At 46.6% G+C, this 16,680-nt stretch overlaps 1 protein-coding gene across 4 annotated transcripts in view; it reads left to right on the top strand.

Annotated features, from left to right (window-relative positions):
• The first annotated feature begins 1,364 nt into the window (after positions 1-1,364).
• MSRA (methionine sulfoxide reductase A) overlaps positions 1,365-16,680 on the top strand; it is a 431,273-nt gene continuing 415,957 nt past the window's right edge. For 2 of the 4 annotated variants that reach the window (XM_088447548.1, XM_088447546.1), the window contains exons 1-2: positions 1,365-1,450; positions 4,162-4,340. In XM_088447548.1, coding sequence (XP_088303674.1) covers positions 4,220-4,340 — 121 coding nt within the window. In that variant the 5' untranslated portion in view covers positions 1,365-1,450; positions 4,162-4,219. Of the gene's footprint in view, positions 1,451-4,161; positions 4,368-16,680 lie in introns of all 4 variants that reach the window. The other 2 variants (XM_088447547.1, XM_088447545.1) reach the window with 1 other exon arrangement.

Below are 16,680 nucleotides of genomic sequence, written 5' to 3'. Positions count from 1 at the left end.
CCTGTTACCGCCCATCTCTCGGAAAGTGTGGTACATTAACGGACGGATCAATCCGTATGCACTAGTGATTGCAATCGGTGTGTGGATACTTGATCTGGTTATGAAATTGGCGATATATATTCGTGCACATTGCGACTTTCATGCGAATTAGAATCAGCTTGGCTAAGGGGCTTATTTATATTTATCACAATCAGCATTTTTAATGCGGATGTGATAAATATTTATCACATAAATTCGCAAAGTGAATATGAATATCTTCACGCAAATTTACTGAGATCCAAATAAGGCCCTTCCTGATGAAGAGCGTAATGCCATCCTGGTTACTGTCTCCGGTGCACTAGTAACCCCATAGGCTACTATAGGGTAATGCCAACTAGAGATGGTGCTATCCTATGGGGCCAAGCTCCGGAAAGTCAATGGCCAGGAGGCTCCCGAAAATCGATGGCAAGTCTCCCGGTCTGGCCGCCACCCCCCCCACTTACCTGGTGAAAGTGGGAGATCTCGAGTGGTTCCATGACGCGATTCGCGCTGAAATGCATAATTGTAGCCCTGTCCCCCTGCTTTACAATAGCGGAAATCTCTGCATGGTATAACGAAGGGCCGGTCCGCAATGATGCGATGGCACCGCCACACTCTCTCACCACCCACCATTGCCACTGCCATACCCCCTGCAGTGCCGACCTGGCTGAGTATGATTCCAATGCTTTCTAAGTCTGACAGCTGCGACTGCTGTAGAAAATGGAGGGACCGCCGCAGATATCAGAGATATCTTCTGTGATCTCTCCATATTACATCTAGGGGATACTTATTGTTTGCTGGTACCCCTCGAAAACGGCTATTTTCAAGGAATTTCTCGCAAATATTATTAGATAAATAGGTCCCTAAATGTATTTTAAAAAAATAAGACCAACAGAAACCGAAAATAACCCAAGTATTCAGGTGACATAAGTAGTTCTGTGCACAGTGTACAATACATAAGGGCAGCACAGACGGTGTAGTGGTTAGCATTACTGCCTCACAGCACTGAGCCCGTTTTCAATTCCCACCGCGGCTCTGTGTGGAGTTTGTATATTCTCCCTGTGCTTGCGTTGGTTTCCTCCCACACTCCAAAAATATACTGGTAGGTTAATTGGCTCCCAAAAAAAAAAATTAACGCTAGTGTGCATGTGATAGGGAACATGGATTGTAAGCTCCACTGGGGCAGGGACTGATGTGAATGGACAAATATTCTCTGTAAAGTGCTGCGGAATATGTGTGCGCTATATAAATAACTGGTAATAAATAAATAAATAAATAAATAATAATGTTGTAAGGACTCCAAGCAGAGCAGCTGTAACGCCTTCTTAGGTATTATACCCCACGCAGGACACCGTAGTTGTAGTCCTCCTGATGCATGCCGGGAGGTGTAGTAAAGTTGTATGTTTTGCTCATGGCAGCAGCTTGTTGTTAGGTAAGTTGCTTATTTCTTTGCCTCATACATGTAATAAGTTTATTATAGATTGCTGCTGGAGCATTTCCCTCACTGAGCTCTGTGCTAGTCCCTGGCTGTGTAATACAGATTGTGTGTGTGCATTGTTATTACATGAGCAGGTAGTGCATACATAGTGCCTCAGTGACAGCACAGCGGGACATACAGAAATCGGGACAGCTGGGGGGGTGTTTGAGCAGGTCTGCCTCCCTGCTGATTGCACAGCACAGTTACTGCTCACTGTGTAGTATTATATAAGTGCTCTTAGTGCTGGGGGATTATCATACTTATAATAATAGACCTTATACTGTATAAGTGTTATGGCATGTGTCATTGGTAACTGCAGACTGGTGTTTAAGAAACTTGAAAAATGCTCATTATTTTTTATTTTTTTTTGAAGGAAAAGAATGAAAACTTTTATGTATTTGCTGTAATATATAGCATTTACATTTGTTGAGTGAATGTGGTGTTATTTGTTAAGTGAATAAGCCATCCCCTTGGGTAACAGCTATTATTGTGCAACAAATACTGTCCCTCCAGCATGTAGATAGCATTGTGTAAATTTAAACTGCTTATTTCTAAGACATATACTGTATGTGCCATCGTATCTCGTCCCCTGAGCTTGCCAATAACATAACATTTAATAACAGTTATGTATACAGTGCACGCATATTCCGCAGAGCTTTACGGAGAATATGTCCGTTTCTGCCCCAGTGGAGCTTACAATCTATGGGCCTGATTCATTTTGGATTGCAATAGCGATTACGCACGCAGTCTCACCGCGAAAGTATGCTAATTCATTGCGATCGCTATTCCTTCGCAGCACTACACAGGGACGCCCACCTTACCTTACACACATCCGTAATACTTAGCACCGGTAACATGGAGGACCATCGCAGCCTCACGCACACTTGCACAAGCTCTGACCTTACTCAGGAATTGCTAACCTCATCGCACGCTATGAGACCTCGGGCAGCGTACGGCATTGCAGTGGATCATTTATGCACACCCCTGCAACGGCGTTCAAATGCACTGGCACGCCTGCGTTTCGCCGACCACCTCCAAACGGTACTTCTTGTCAATCGCTATGCGATGGGTCTGCGCGGTCACTGTGATTTCAGTCCCGATCGCAGTGGCTAGTTTGCAAACTGCGATGCATGCGTAGGTTGCAACAATTGGCCGATTGCGTGCGTAATGGCAGTTACGATCCTTGCTCAATCAGGCCCTATGTGTACATCACATGCGCGCACATACACACTAGTTGTACGTTTTTTTTAACCTACCAGTATGTTTTTGGAGTGTGGGAGGAAACTGGAGCACCCAGGGGAAACCCACGCAAACAAAGGGAGAACATACAAACTCAACACAGATAGGACCTTGGTCAGGAATTGACCTCAGTAATTTAATGCTAATAACTACGCCATCCGTGCTGCAACAATTTATATCTTTTCTTTTTTTCCTGGAAAGTGGTGAAATTATGTAATGAACATTTTGCTGTGTTTCTGCTGCTCAGATATTGGTATTTCCTGTTGGGATGAGACGGTTACTATGCAATATCCCCTGTTGCTTCATGTGACACTTCGCATCTATGTTACAATGATTTGTATACAACACATGTACGTTTCAGATATGTTTCTAATGCAAGTTAAGCGCATGTACGATATACTTGATTATCCTCCTGAGAGGTCTGGGAGACTCCCTATATTGGTGAGTTCCCCTGGACTTCAGGGAAAGTAGCCCAATCTCCTAGACCCCATCTATTTTCCCAGTGAAGTGGGTGGGGCGTGATGACGCGGTTCGCAGCGAATCACATTATAGTCTCTCCCCCTGCTGCGTGATGCTACAGAAGTGGGGGTTTGGTAGTGACAACATGAATATCCACGGCCCCTCACACCTGCACCCTGGACCGTCCCCTTCAGGATTTTGGAAAGAGCTCATGCTCAGGTCAACACTGCGCTAATGACGACAAAATACCTTTTTTTATCGACCACGGGCAACCTTAAAGGGGCTCCTGCATTTCTCTATTTTTATGAGCATGCACTGCCCCTCACACATGCTTAAGAGTGGTTTGAGGGCCTTGGGGAGAGGGGCCACCAACATCTCAGCACTGGCCTTGCCGAGGACTAAAAGCCATATCCCACATTGGAGGTCAAAAATTCAGATCAAAGTGTCGCCAAATCCCTTTTCCTTCAACCACTCCGACCGTTCTATCGTGTCACACCCCTAATTTCTAATTCGCTAAACTCAACCAATCAGATTATAGCTATCATCTATTTAGGGGATCGGTATGAAATACCGACAGTCGGGACCCTGACGGTCAGAATCCTGACTCTCCTATTTAGTACACTTTTGGAAGTTATAGCTAGTATTTGATTGGTTGCTATTTGCACACCTCCAGTTGTTTTTTTTTTTGAAGCTTTAGTAAATTTACCCCTTGGCGTTTTCGGTGTAACACTACTGCTGTCATTTCTGTACATTTGACGCTTTTCAGTGAATTAGAAACAATACAGCGATCTGTAAAATTCATCTCAACTGTGTTTTTAACGTGTATACATATTTCCTGGCATTTGTACCCCCATTTGTAAGTCTCTATCTGCTGCTGGAAACAGTGGCCTTCCTGTAGGTATTGGTGCTATATGGGATGAGTATGAGCTATTGACTGAGAAATGTGATGTCCTTATATCCCCTGGTAGGACGTTTTCATCCGTGTGAATCTAGAATCTCCGGATCCGCCTGGACACCTTGAAGCTCATGCTGACCTCCCCCCGTCTCCTCACCTCTCGGATATTTCTGTTCCAGCTGTTACGTGGCGCATACATGGGAGACATGAGCTCCAAGACTCAGTTACCCAGCAAAGATGCAACACTGGCCGGTAGGTCGGGCGAAATGAAAGTTTCTGGTAGGTCCCCGGTTTTAATAACCTATTGCAATTTGTCTATTGATAAATTGTATTTGTACATAAGGTCTGTTTATCTTACTTAGAATACACAATGCAAAATATGATAAAATTCAGGTGCATTATAAAAATGATATACTGTAATAATATATGGTATCTCTATAAATAGTAAGTAGTAATGCCATTCACTAATCATTCGTTATACATATCTTGTATTGTAGATTAGACAATTACTGCATCATTTGTTAATGTAATAAAATTGACTGCTGATAAAAAATGATGTCATCACGTTGGCATGTTGGTCTGAACTCAGACCCATCCCACCAGTGTCAGTGATGTCACTACCAGAGAGTTTCAGTATAACACACATCTACAGCAGGGAGGTGCTGTCAGGGGAGGCAGAGCCTCCCCTGTCATGCTCCCTCAACTATCATACTCCCTGTCATGTTCCAGAGTTTTTACATGTGTGCCTCCCCAGCCATTGAACTCACCGCACGTCACGGATCTACAGTCTCCAAACACTTTGGTTATTCCCCATAATTACTGGTCACATACCGCCCCATGGTGACAACACAGACACTCCTGGTAATCACCCAATAACAACAGCACAGCGTTATCCACAGCCAAAACTGTATAAAAGTTATCGAAAAGTCACTTAGGGATATCAAGTGCTGATAAGAGATCTAGATGAGCGGGAAGAGAAAGATGGAGAGAGAGGAAGAGAAAAAGATTAGGGGGGTGCTGAGGAGAGAGACGGGAGGAAATAGAGAGACAGAACAAGCCCAGGCCGTGTTGGAGACAAAAGCTAGTATGAGCATAGAACTCACCGGCGACTTATAATATTGGACATTATTGTACATTCTGCGGTTGTCTAACAAATATTGTCACCATGGCTTGTTAGCAGCCCCCTGGGGGCACAGGGTAATCCGGATAACATTTATCGCTTGTGAGTCTTTTTAGACAACGATATTTATTACCTGTGAAACCATTATTGAGCATTTTAACGGTTGGCTGGAGTTCTTTAATACAATATATGTTATTTATATAGTTTCCTCCTAATTTCTATAAATAAGTAACCATGCCGTGTCGCTGCTTGGACACGCACTGACCGTTGCAAACTCTCCACAAAGGGTAATCTGTAGTAGAATAAAAAAATATAAAAAACAAAATGTATCTTTCTAATACTCTGATGCTGGGCTGTCCCCCAAACTTTGACACCTTGGGGGTTCTCATGCGGTTTCATTGTATAAAGTGGTCAGTGAACCACAAAACAGAAAATTGATGCAGGCCACAAAGCTAAGACGGCCGTGCGTGAAAATACCTTGACTTTACTGGCCCTTCCCCTAAGAGCGTTGCGTTTCTGCAGGTCTGTCAGTCTGTTAGTCACTCTGCATCTGCTCTGTTAGAGATCACTTATTTATTCTCGCTTCTATGCAAAAGTCTCTGCCAAGTTGTGTCATACTGCTGAATAACAAATATTACACTAAACCAGTAGTTCCCAAACTGTGCGCCGTGGGATGCCTCAGGACACTTACAGGGGTGCCTCAGGTCAGTGGCGGATCCATGGGGGGGCGATTGGCGGGATCGCCCCCCCTAGCACAGTTTGTCCGACCATTATAATCTCTCTCCTCTGCATCATTAAGTTCAGAGGACAGAGATGATAATGGCTGGGCTGTGCTGTGATCGGAGCTCCCGTCTCCCAGTTAGGGGGATGTGTCAGTGACAGCCTGTCACCTGAGCCGGGGAGGAAGCGATCACAGCCGGCTCCTCACACCCTGTGATCTAAATAGACCACACGCTGATCACTGCTAATAAAAAAAAAAAACTTACCTCTGTCCAGGGACCGAAGATCGGGGCTCTGGTGATGTCCTCCCACCAGTCATCTGGTCTCCCGGCTCCTGCACTGTGACCCTGGTCACCTGCTGCATTAAATAGCTGCCCGGGTCACAGTGCAGGATGGGAGAGCAGCTGACCGAAACCCGGAGGGAGAACATCAAAGGAGCAGCAGAGGTAAGTGAAATGAAAGGGGGGGTTGCCGCGAGAGGGGAGGGGGGTTGCCGAAGGGGGGGGTCGCGGGAGGGAGGGGGGTTGCTGCAAGGGGGGGTCACGGGGGGGTGGGGGGTTGCCGCGAGGGGGGGGCGGAATTAATCATTAACTCCCCCCCTAATACAACAGTCTAGATCTGCCCCTGCCTCAGGTTGCTGGGCCAGCACCAAATCATATTATTTATGGTCAATGTAATATAAATATGTGGACAAACAGAAGCACAAACCTCTCCACCACCACATAACTGACCCTAAGGATGCCAGCTCAGCACAATTTACTTCACTGTACTACTTTACTCATTTTTTTCTGAATTTTTCAATAACAAACTTTTGGCTTAGGGGTGTCGTGAAAACAATGCTGATACATTAGGACACCGTGATTCAAAAAAGTTTGGGAACCGCTGCACTAAACATTTGTTTTTTTGTGATTACTTATTTCAAAGTTCTGACTGAAAATCAGTTTGTTTGTTTTTTCCACACGTGGCATTGTTTTATGGTGGAAGCGAGGAAAATTCTGCTTGCATAGGAATTTAATCCTTGTGTTTTGGAAGCTCTGTGGTTTACACCTCTGCAAATCAAATGCCAAACGCAGGCACAACTGTCTTACAATTGGCCTTCACTAGTGAATCCTTAAATTACAGTAAATGGCCCATATTCTGGTCTAAGGCCCCACAGTTAAGGGATCATTATTCAGGCTGTGATTCTGAGGACATCTGTGAGAGTGAAGACTAAAAAGAGGGTTGGATAAAATTGGATTTTTTTTTTAAATAAAATCTAAAACGGATTTATTTGATTTAAATCAGTAATTTTTTATTTAAATAGGATTTTTTATAAAAAAAAAATTCTAAGTAAATGTTTTAATTTCTTAAACGTTTATTTAAAAAAAAGTAATAAAAAAGCCTATTTAAATAAAATAAATCAGTTTTTGATTTAAAAAAAATAAATAAATCTAATTTTATGCAACCATTCTAAAAAACATCATCCCAAATAAGTTAAAGTAATATAGATTTATAACTTACAGATGTGTCCACATACATCTTGCTTCCTTGCGCATTAAACAGCCCTTCTAGTCGTGCCATTCCATGCAGATAAATGCGCCGCTGGCAGGGGGGAGGATGGCCTCTTATTATACAAATAAACGCGCTGCTGGCAGGGGGAGGATGGCGTCTTATTACATAGACAAATGCAACGCTAGTAGTGGGAGGATGACCTCTTATTATACAGATAAACGCTCCTCTGGCAGGAGGGAGGGTGGCCTCTTATTATACAGTATAACGCACCTCTGGCAGGAGGGAGGATGGCCTCTTATTATGCAATAAAATGCACCTCTGGCAGGAGGGAGGATGGCCTCTTATAATACAGTATAACGCACCTCTGGCAGGAGGGAGGATGGCCTCTTATTATACAGTATAACGCACCGCTGGCAGGAGGGAGGATGGCCTCTTATTATACAGTATAACGCACCGCTGGCAGGAGGGAGGATGGCCTCTTATTATACAGTATAACACACCGCTGGCAGGAGGGAGGATGGCCTCTTATTATACAGTATAACGCACCTCTGGCAGGAGGGAGGATGGCCTCTTATTATACAGTATAAAGCACCTCTGGCAGGAGGGAGGATGGCCTCTTATTATACAGTATAACGCACCTCTGGCAGGAGGGAGGATGGCCTCTTATTATACAATATAACGCACCTCTGGCAGGAGGGAGGATGGCTTCTTATTATACAGTATAAAGCACCACTGGCAGGAGGGAGGATGGCCTCTTATTATACAGCATAACGCACCTCTGGCAGGAGGGAGGATGGCCTCTTACTATGCAGTATAACGCACCTCTGGCAGGAGGGAGGATGGTCTCTTATTATACAGTATAACGCACCTCTGGCAGGAGGGAGGATGGTCTCTTATTATGCAGTATAAAGCACCGCTGGCAGGAGGGAGGATGGCCTCTTATTATACAGTATAAAGCACCGCTGGCAGGAGGGAGGATGGCCTATTATTATACAGTATAAAGCACCGCTGGCAGGAGGGAGGATGGCCTCTTATTATGCAGTATAAAGCACCTCTGGCAGGAGGGAGGATGGCCTCTTATTATACAGTATAAAGCACCTCTGGCAGGAGGGAGGATGGCCTCTTATTATGCAGTATAACACACCGCTGGCAGGAGGGAGGATGGCCTCTTATTATGCAGTATAACGCACCTCTGGCAGGAGGGAGGATGGCCTCATATAATACAGTATAACGCACCTCTGGCAGGGGGGAGGATGGCCTCTTATTATGCAGTAGAACGCACCTCTGGAAGGGGGGAGGATGGCCTCTTATTATGCAGTATAACGCACCGCTGGCAGGGGGGAGGATGGCCTCTTATTATGCAGTATAAAGCACCGCTGGCAGGAGGGAGAATGGCCTCTTATTATACAGTATAAAGCACCTCTGGCAGGAGGGAGGATGGCCTCTTATTATACAGTATAACGCACCGCTGGCAGGAGGGAGGATGGCCTCTTATTATACAGTATAACGCACCGCTGGCAGGAGGGAGGATGGCCTCTTATTGTACAGTATAACGCACCGCTGGCAGGAGGGAGGATGGCTTCTTATTATGCAGTATAAAGCACCGCTGGCAGGAGGGAGGATGGCCTCTTATTATACAGTATAAGGCACCTCTGGCAGGAGGGAGGATGGTCTCTTATTATACAGTATAACGCACCTCTGGCAGGGGGGAGGGTGGCCTCTTATTATACAGTATAACGCACCTCTGGCAGGAGGGAGGATGGTCTCTTATTATACAGTATAACGCACCTCTGGCAGGAGGGAGGATGGCCTCTTATTATGCAGTATAAAGCACCGCTGGCAGGAGGGAGGATGGCCTCTTATTATGCAGTATAAAGCACCGCTGGCAGGAGGGAGGATGGCCTCTTATTATACAGTATAACACACCTCTGGCAGGAGGGAGGATGGCCTCTTATTATACAGTATAACACACCTCTGGCAGGAGGGAGGATGGCCTCTTATTATACAATATAATGCGCCGCTGGCAGGGGGGATGATGGCCTCTTATTATGCAGTATAATGCACCGCTGGCAGGAGGGAGGATGGCCTCTTATTATGCAGTATAACGCACCGCTGGCAAGAGGGAGGATGGCCTCTTATTATACAGTATAACGCACCGCTGGGAAGAGGGAGGATGGCCTCTTATTATGCAGTATAAAGCACCTCTGGCAGGAGAGAGGATGGCCTCTTATTATGCAGTATAAAGCACCTCTGGCAGGAGGGAGGATGGCCTCTTATTATACAGTATAACGCACCTCTGGCAGGGGTGAGGATGGCCTCTAATTATGCAGTAAAATGCGCCTCTGGCAGGAGGGAGGATGGCCTCTTATTATACAGATAAATGTGCCGCTGGCAGGAGGGAGGATGGTCTCTTATTATACAGTATAACGCACCTCTGGCAGGGGTGAGGATGGCCTCTAATTATGCAGTAAAATGCGCCTCTGGCAGGAGGGAGGATGGCCTCTTATTATACAGATAAATGTGCCGCTGGCAGGAGGGAGGATGGTCTCTTATTATACAGTATAAAGCACCTCTGGCAGGAGGGAGGATGGCCTCTTATTATACAGTATAAAGCACCTCTGGCAGGAGGGAGGATGGCCTCTTATTATACAGTATAACGCACCGCTGGCAGGAGGGAGGATGGCCTCTTATTATACAGTATAACGCACCGCTGGCAAGAGGAAGGATGGCCTCTTATTATGCAGTATAACGCACCGCTGGCAGGGGGGAGGATGGCCTCTTATTATGCAGTATAACGTACCTCTGGCAGGAGGGGAGGATGGCCGCTTATTATACAGTATAAAGCACCGCTGGCAGGAGGGAGAATGGCCTCTTATTATGCAGTATAACGCACCGCTGGCAGGAGGGAGGATGGCCTCTTATTATACATATAAATGTGCAGCTGGCAGGAGGGAGGATGGCCTCTTATTATACAGATAAATGTGCCGCTGGCAGGAGGGAGGATGGCCTCTTATTATACAGATAAATTTGCAGCTGGCAGGAGGGAGGATGGCCTCTTATTATACAGATAAATGTGCAGCTGGCAGGAGGGAGGATGGCCTCTTATTATACAGATAAATGTGCAGCTGGCAGGAGGGAGGATGGCCTCTTACTGTGCAGTAAAATGCGCCTCTGTCAGGAGGGAGGATGGCCTCTTATTATACAGATAAATGCGCCTCTGTCAGGAGGGAGGATGGCCTCTTATTATACAGATAAATGTGCAGCTGGCAGGAGGGAGGATGGCCTCTTATTATACAGATAAATGTGCAGCTGGCAGGAGGAAGGATGGCCTCTTATTATACAGATAAATGTGCAGCTGGCAGGAGGGAGGATGGCCTCTTATTATACAGATAAATTTGCAGCTGGCAGGAGCGAAGATGGCCTCTTACTTTGTAGTAAAATGCGCCGCTGGCAGGAGGGAGGATGGCCTCTTATTATACAGATAAATTTGCAGCTGGCAGGAGGGAGGATGGCCTCTTACTATGCAGTAAAATGCGCCGCTGGCAGGAGCGAGGATGGCCTCTTACTATGCAGTAAATTGCGCCTCTGGCAGGAGGGAGGATGGCCTCTTATTATACAGATAAATGTGCAGCTGGCAGGAGGGAGGATAGCCTCTTATTATACAGATAAATGTGCAGCTGGCAGGAGGGAGGATGGCCTCTTATTATGCAGTAAAATGCGCCACTGGCAGGAGGGAGGATGGCCTCTTATTATACAGATAAATGTGCAGCTGGCAGGAGGGAGGATAGCCTCTTATTATACAGATAAATTTGCAGCTGGCAGGAGGGAGGATGGCCTCTAACTATGTAGTAAAATGCGCCGCTGGCAGGGGGGGAGGATGGCCTCTTACTATGCAGTAAAATGCGCCGCTGGCAGGAGGGAGGATGGCCTCTTACTAGGCAGTAAAATGCGCCTCTGGCAGGAGGGAGGATGGCCTCTTATTATACAGATAAATTTGCAGCTGGCAGGAGGGAGGATAGCCTCTTATTATACAGATAAATTTGCAGCTGGCAGGAGGGAGGATGGCCTCTTACTATGCAGTAATATGCGCCGCTGGCAGGAGCGAGGATGGCCTCTTACTATGCAGTAAATTGCGCCTCTGGCAGGAGGGAGGATGGCCTCTTATTATACAGATAAATGTGCAGCTGGCAGGAGGGAGGATAGCCTCTTATTATACAGATAAATGTGCAGCTGGCAGGAGGGAGGATGGCCTCTTATTATACAGATAAATGTGCAGCTGGCAGGAGGGAGGATGGCCTCTTATTATGCAGTAAAATGCGCCACTGGCAGGAGGGAGGATGGCCTCTTATTATACAGATAAATTTGCAGCTGGCAGGAGGGAGGATGGCCTCTTACTATGCAGTAAAATGCGCCGCTGGCAGGAGCGAGGATGGCCTCTTACTATGCAGTAAATTGCGCCTCTGGCAGGAGGGAGGATGGCCTCTTATTATACAGATAAATGTGCAGCTGGCAGGAGGGAGGATAGCCTCTTATTATACAGATAAATGTGCAGCTGGCAGGAGGGAGGATGGCCTCTTATTATGCAGTAAAATGCGCCACTGGCAGGAGGGAGGATGGCCTCTTATTATACAGATAAATGTGCAGCTGGCAGGAGGGAGGATAGCCTCTTATTATACAGATAAATTTGCAGCTGGCAGGAGGGAGGATGGCCTCTAACTATGTAGTAAAATGCGCCGCTGGCAGGGGGGGAGGATGGCCTCTTACTATGCAGTAAAATGCGCCGCTGGCAGGAGGGAGGATGGCCTCTTACTAGGCAGTAAAATGCGCCTCTGGCAGGAGGGAGGATGGCCTCTTATTATACAGATAAATTTGCAGCTGGCAGGAGGGAGGATAGCCTCTTATTATACAGATAAATTTGCAGCTGGCAGGAGGGAGGATGGCCTCTTACTATGCAGTAAAATGCGCCGCTGGCAGGAGCGAGGATGGCCTCTTACTATGCAGTAAATTGCGCCTCTGGCAGGAGGGAGGATGGCCTCTTATTATACAGATAAATGTGCAGCTGGCAGGAGGGAGGATAGCCTCTTATTATACAGATAAATGTGCAGCTGGCAGGAGGGAGGATGGCCTCTTATTATACAGATAAATGTGCAGCTGGCAGGAGGGAGGATGGCCTCTTATTATGCAGTAAAATGCGCCACTGGCAGGAGGGAGGATGGCCTCTTATTATACAGATAAATTTGCAGCTGGCAGGAGGGAGGATGGCCTCTAACTATGTAGTAAAATGCGCCGCTGGCAGGGGGGGAGGATGGCCTCTTACTATGCAGTAAAATGCGCCGCTGGCAGGAGGGAGGATGGCCTCTTACTAGGCAGTAAAATGCGCCTCTGGCAGGAGGGAGGATGGCCTCTTATTATACAGATAAATGTGCAGCTAGCAGGAGGGAGGATGGCCTCTAACTATGTAGTAAAATGCGCCGCTGGCAGGGGGGGAGGATGGCCTCTTACTATGCAGTAAAATGCGCCGCTGGCAGGAGGGAGGATGGCCTCTTACTAGGCAGTAAAATGCGCCTCTGGCAGGAGGGAGGATGGCCTCTTATTATACAGATAAATGTGCAGCTAGCAGGGGGGAGGATGGCCTCTTATTATACAGATAAATGTGCAGCTGGCAGGAGGGAGGATGGCCTCTTATTATACAGATAAATGTGCCTCTGGCAGGAGGGAGGATGGCCTCTTACTATGTAGTAAAATGCGCTGCTGGCAGGGGGGGAGGACCGCTACCCCTGATTGTGCCAGGTGGGTGAATCTCTGGAACACGTCAGTGATATTTTCCTGCTATGAACTTATGGAATTACATCCAAAACAGAATTATTAATTTTGAGTGGAAATATTCTTTATCATTATTATTTGTATCAGTCTTTATTGTATGTTTCTGAAAAATATACTACAAAGACGTAAAGGCTTCTTTCTCTAGTCTACATTTCATTTTGTTTCTTGCGTTGTTACGCCGATTGTATTTCCTAGGCCGGTGACATGAGCTAAGTGGTGCACGCAATGCGGCCACGCTTGCTTGTGAATCTGGCCCTTGGTGCCTTCTGTAGGGAAGTGATACTTTCTTCTCAGGGAGACGATAACACTTTTATGCCCCTGTCATAGTCTTTGGTGCGCAGTTAGACAAGCGATTGAGCGCCCTGGCCTTTTCTATGCCTGATACAACCTACTGATGGATTCCTCTGAAGGTTAATCCCACGCTGTAACGATTATCAGGGGCAGTTCAGGGGTGTTACACTTGGATTGCATGCCGTCTCTGAATGATAATATCGCTTGCCAAAGCATACAGCTATATATTATTGAAAACCTTTGCAGGTGCATCTGATTTCAGGCTGACACTGTTTCCCATCTATTATTGCAAAATACACAGTATAGAAGGGCATAGATTACGCCCTAATCCAATGGGCATGCCTACCTGCCCTTCCGAGCGCCTATCTATGGTGCTGACCTTTATATTACCCGATAGCTTATTTCTGTGGAAATCAGAGTTCTAGCATTCTATATATCTGCTCATTTATTATAATTCAGCAAAATATCTCTTTACCCGTGTTTTACGGATAAGGGGAACCCTCCCTAGATACTTAGTAACATTTAAAAATGACTCCTGTCCTTATCTGGCCTGTCTCTGCCAATTGTCCTTCTTATTAAATTGTGTACTGATGCTGAGACATTTCCCGCGCCCCGATACTAGAAAGGGACCAGGCAGGGTTGCTCATAAAGCCATTCAGGGAGAATAGTGTGTCCTTCGAGCATGCCCGGGCATGGGTAAATAGTACACCCCTACGCTTGGCGCCCCTCAGTAGTGCTACGCCTAGTGACTGTGAGTAGCACTGCTAAATTATACTCTATAATAGCATCTGGGTATAATTTTTAAATATTAATTCTTTGTAAGTATTCTGTGGAGGTGTTTCGTGGGTTATAATGGGGATTTACCTATCCCATTAAAAGTGTGTGTCTAGGCCTCTACTAGCCCTCTCCAGGGCTGTAGAGAGGTGCAGGCCGCGCTACTGTAGGGGGCATGGCTTGATGACGTGGCCATTCCCAATAATAATAATTAAAAAAAAAGTATTACAAACTAATACCAGGGGTAGACCCAAGCGGAATGCTATCAGTGCGATCGCTCCCCCTCCCTCCCCCTGCACATCACACAGGCAGAGGAGACTGCTGCTGAGCTCGGAGGCAGCAGTCTCACTGTACCCGCCGCAGCCCAGCACACAGTAGTGTGGGGTAGGGGTAGGCCTAGGGAGGTTGAGCTCAGCCCGCCCCCGATAAATTTTTACCCACTCCCTCGACACCCCTGGCCCTCCCTAACCCTCCCAAGATTAATCATCTTAATAAGTCTGCTAGATGGAGTTGAGACCACTCAGGCAATCAGAAAGTTTCTATTGGTCCAGGCGGTCACTCAACCATTATCTGTACGTGCCACACAGGGGAAATGTATCAAGCCTAGCTTGTAGCAGGGCTGTGATATTGTGAGTCCCATGTATAAGTGTTGCAGGGGGCAGTTTATGGTGAAAGTGAATCAAGGAAAAGTTCAGGGACCAGTGCCGCCCCTCAGAAGCCGACTGTGACCGGATGGCTTCCAGCCCAGACTCCCGATCACAGGTTGGGGTTTCGATCACCACTAGACCTTGGGGTTTCAGTGATTCCCGCTTACCGTCATTGACCGCCTGCCACTGACTCAGCCCACTGCGCCGTGGGCGTGTAACGATGCTGCCACCACCGAGCTCCTCCTATCAGCACTCGGAACCGCTTTTGAACACCCAGGCTCCTACCTCGGCACCTGGAACCGCTTCTGCTGCGTATGCGTTTGACTAGCTGCGGACACCCCCCCCCCCCCGATTGGCGTCAGCTGATTCCTCCTGATACCTTGCAATGGACCAGGTCTGCACGGTAGCTGGCAGAGGGCTTTAACTTGGAGACGCTGAGCTCTTACCCAGAACAGCTGGAGAACGAAATAGCGTTTGGCGCAATTCTGTAGGTCGCAGGATTGAGATGCAATTGAAGTTAGGCAAGATGTTTATTGCCCAAAGTCTTATAAAAACCTCAACCTTCCGAATGAAGGGGTACATCGCATACAGGAATCTTATCAGCAGTTCTTCTCTTCTCAAAGAAGTTACAAGGTTGAACAATATTACTAGGCACGAAGCCTTCTATTATGCTAATTCAATACACATTACCACAGGGGGTAAGTCCGCCCTGGGTTCCTTCTAGCCGATCATGCTAGCTCACAAAATACAAATAAGTAAACACATCTTACATTTTAAAGATACTAACCTAATTTCCTCTTCACCACCCAAAATCAGTTGGCTTCCTAAAGCATAAATTGAGTTAGCATATACGGTCTCTCAAAAGGTAAATATAATGCAAATTTCAAGGGCATTCGTCCTTTTACATATCTACAACTAAAAGCAGTTTTGGATTTCCCAGTTTTAACACCTTCTGACCTCAATATACACCATCAGCTTCGTATAAAAGACTGATAACAGAGAACAGTAACTAGGGGCTGGCTGGTAGATTATACCCAGTGGGTCGAGCACACAGTACTGGCCCATAATGCACTAGATATCAGAACTGATATTACAGTAGTACAGTGGGAAAGCCTTTGCTGGCGTAAGTGAATCTTACCGCTCACAGGGCTATTACTGACGGTAGCCTTTTGATGTGACAAAAAAGCCTGATCACCGCCGATGACTTTTGTATGCTGGTAATAGGGCATTCCGTCCTTTGCTTAATCAGCCTTTTTGTGGATGCAACCTCAATAGCTGTGACTCAAAACCCCATTAGCGGCTGCGCCAATGAGGTTTTGAGCCTGTATAAGACCCGTTATACTGTAGATTTTGAAAGTTTACTGTTAAGTTATTCAGTAAAAAAAATAAAATTAGATAATACGTACCTGATCAACCTCAGGTAATTTGTGCGGCTTCGGGCACGGTTGTCTCTGTTTGCCCATTTTGCTTTGGATGTGCAGCCACTAAGACTCCGTCATAGACGCACAAATATTGGGGCTGATTCACAGTTGGGAGCACAGTCATTACAAACATGCTGCATTGCAAGGGGGCAAATACGTTTAATGTTTCGCAGGCGGCGAACCGCCAATAGACGCTGCTGCGTCCAGCTCTGAATCAGGCCCTAAATTTCTCCTAACAGCCGCCTGCGTTGCCCAGGAATTGCTGTGCTAACCTGGAGGGCCAGCTCGGGCTCAGCCAAAAGTGT

Source organism: Taudactylus pleione, unplaced genomic scaffold (genome assembly GCF_031769625.1).
Source record: "Taudactylus pleione unplaced genomic scaffold, aTauple2 ptg000434l, whole genome shotgun sequence".
Taxonomy (NCBI): Eukaryota; Metazoa; Chordata; class Amphibia; order Anura; family Myobatrachidae; genus Taudactylus; species Taudactylus pleione.
This window is presented reverse-complemented; position numbering and strand designations above follow the sequence as displayed.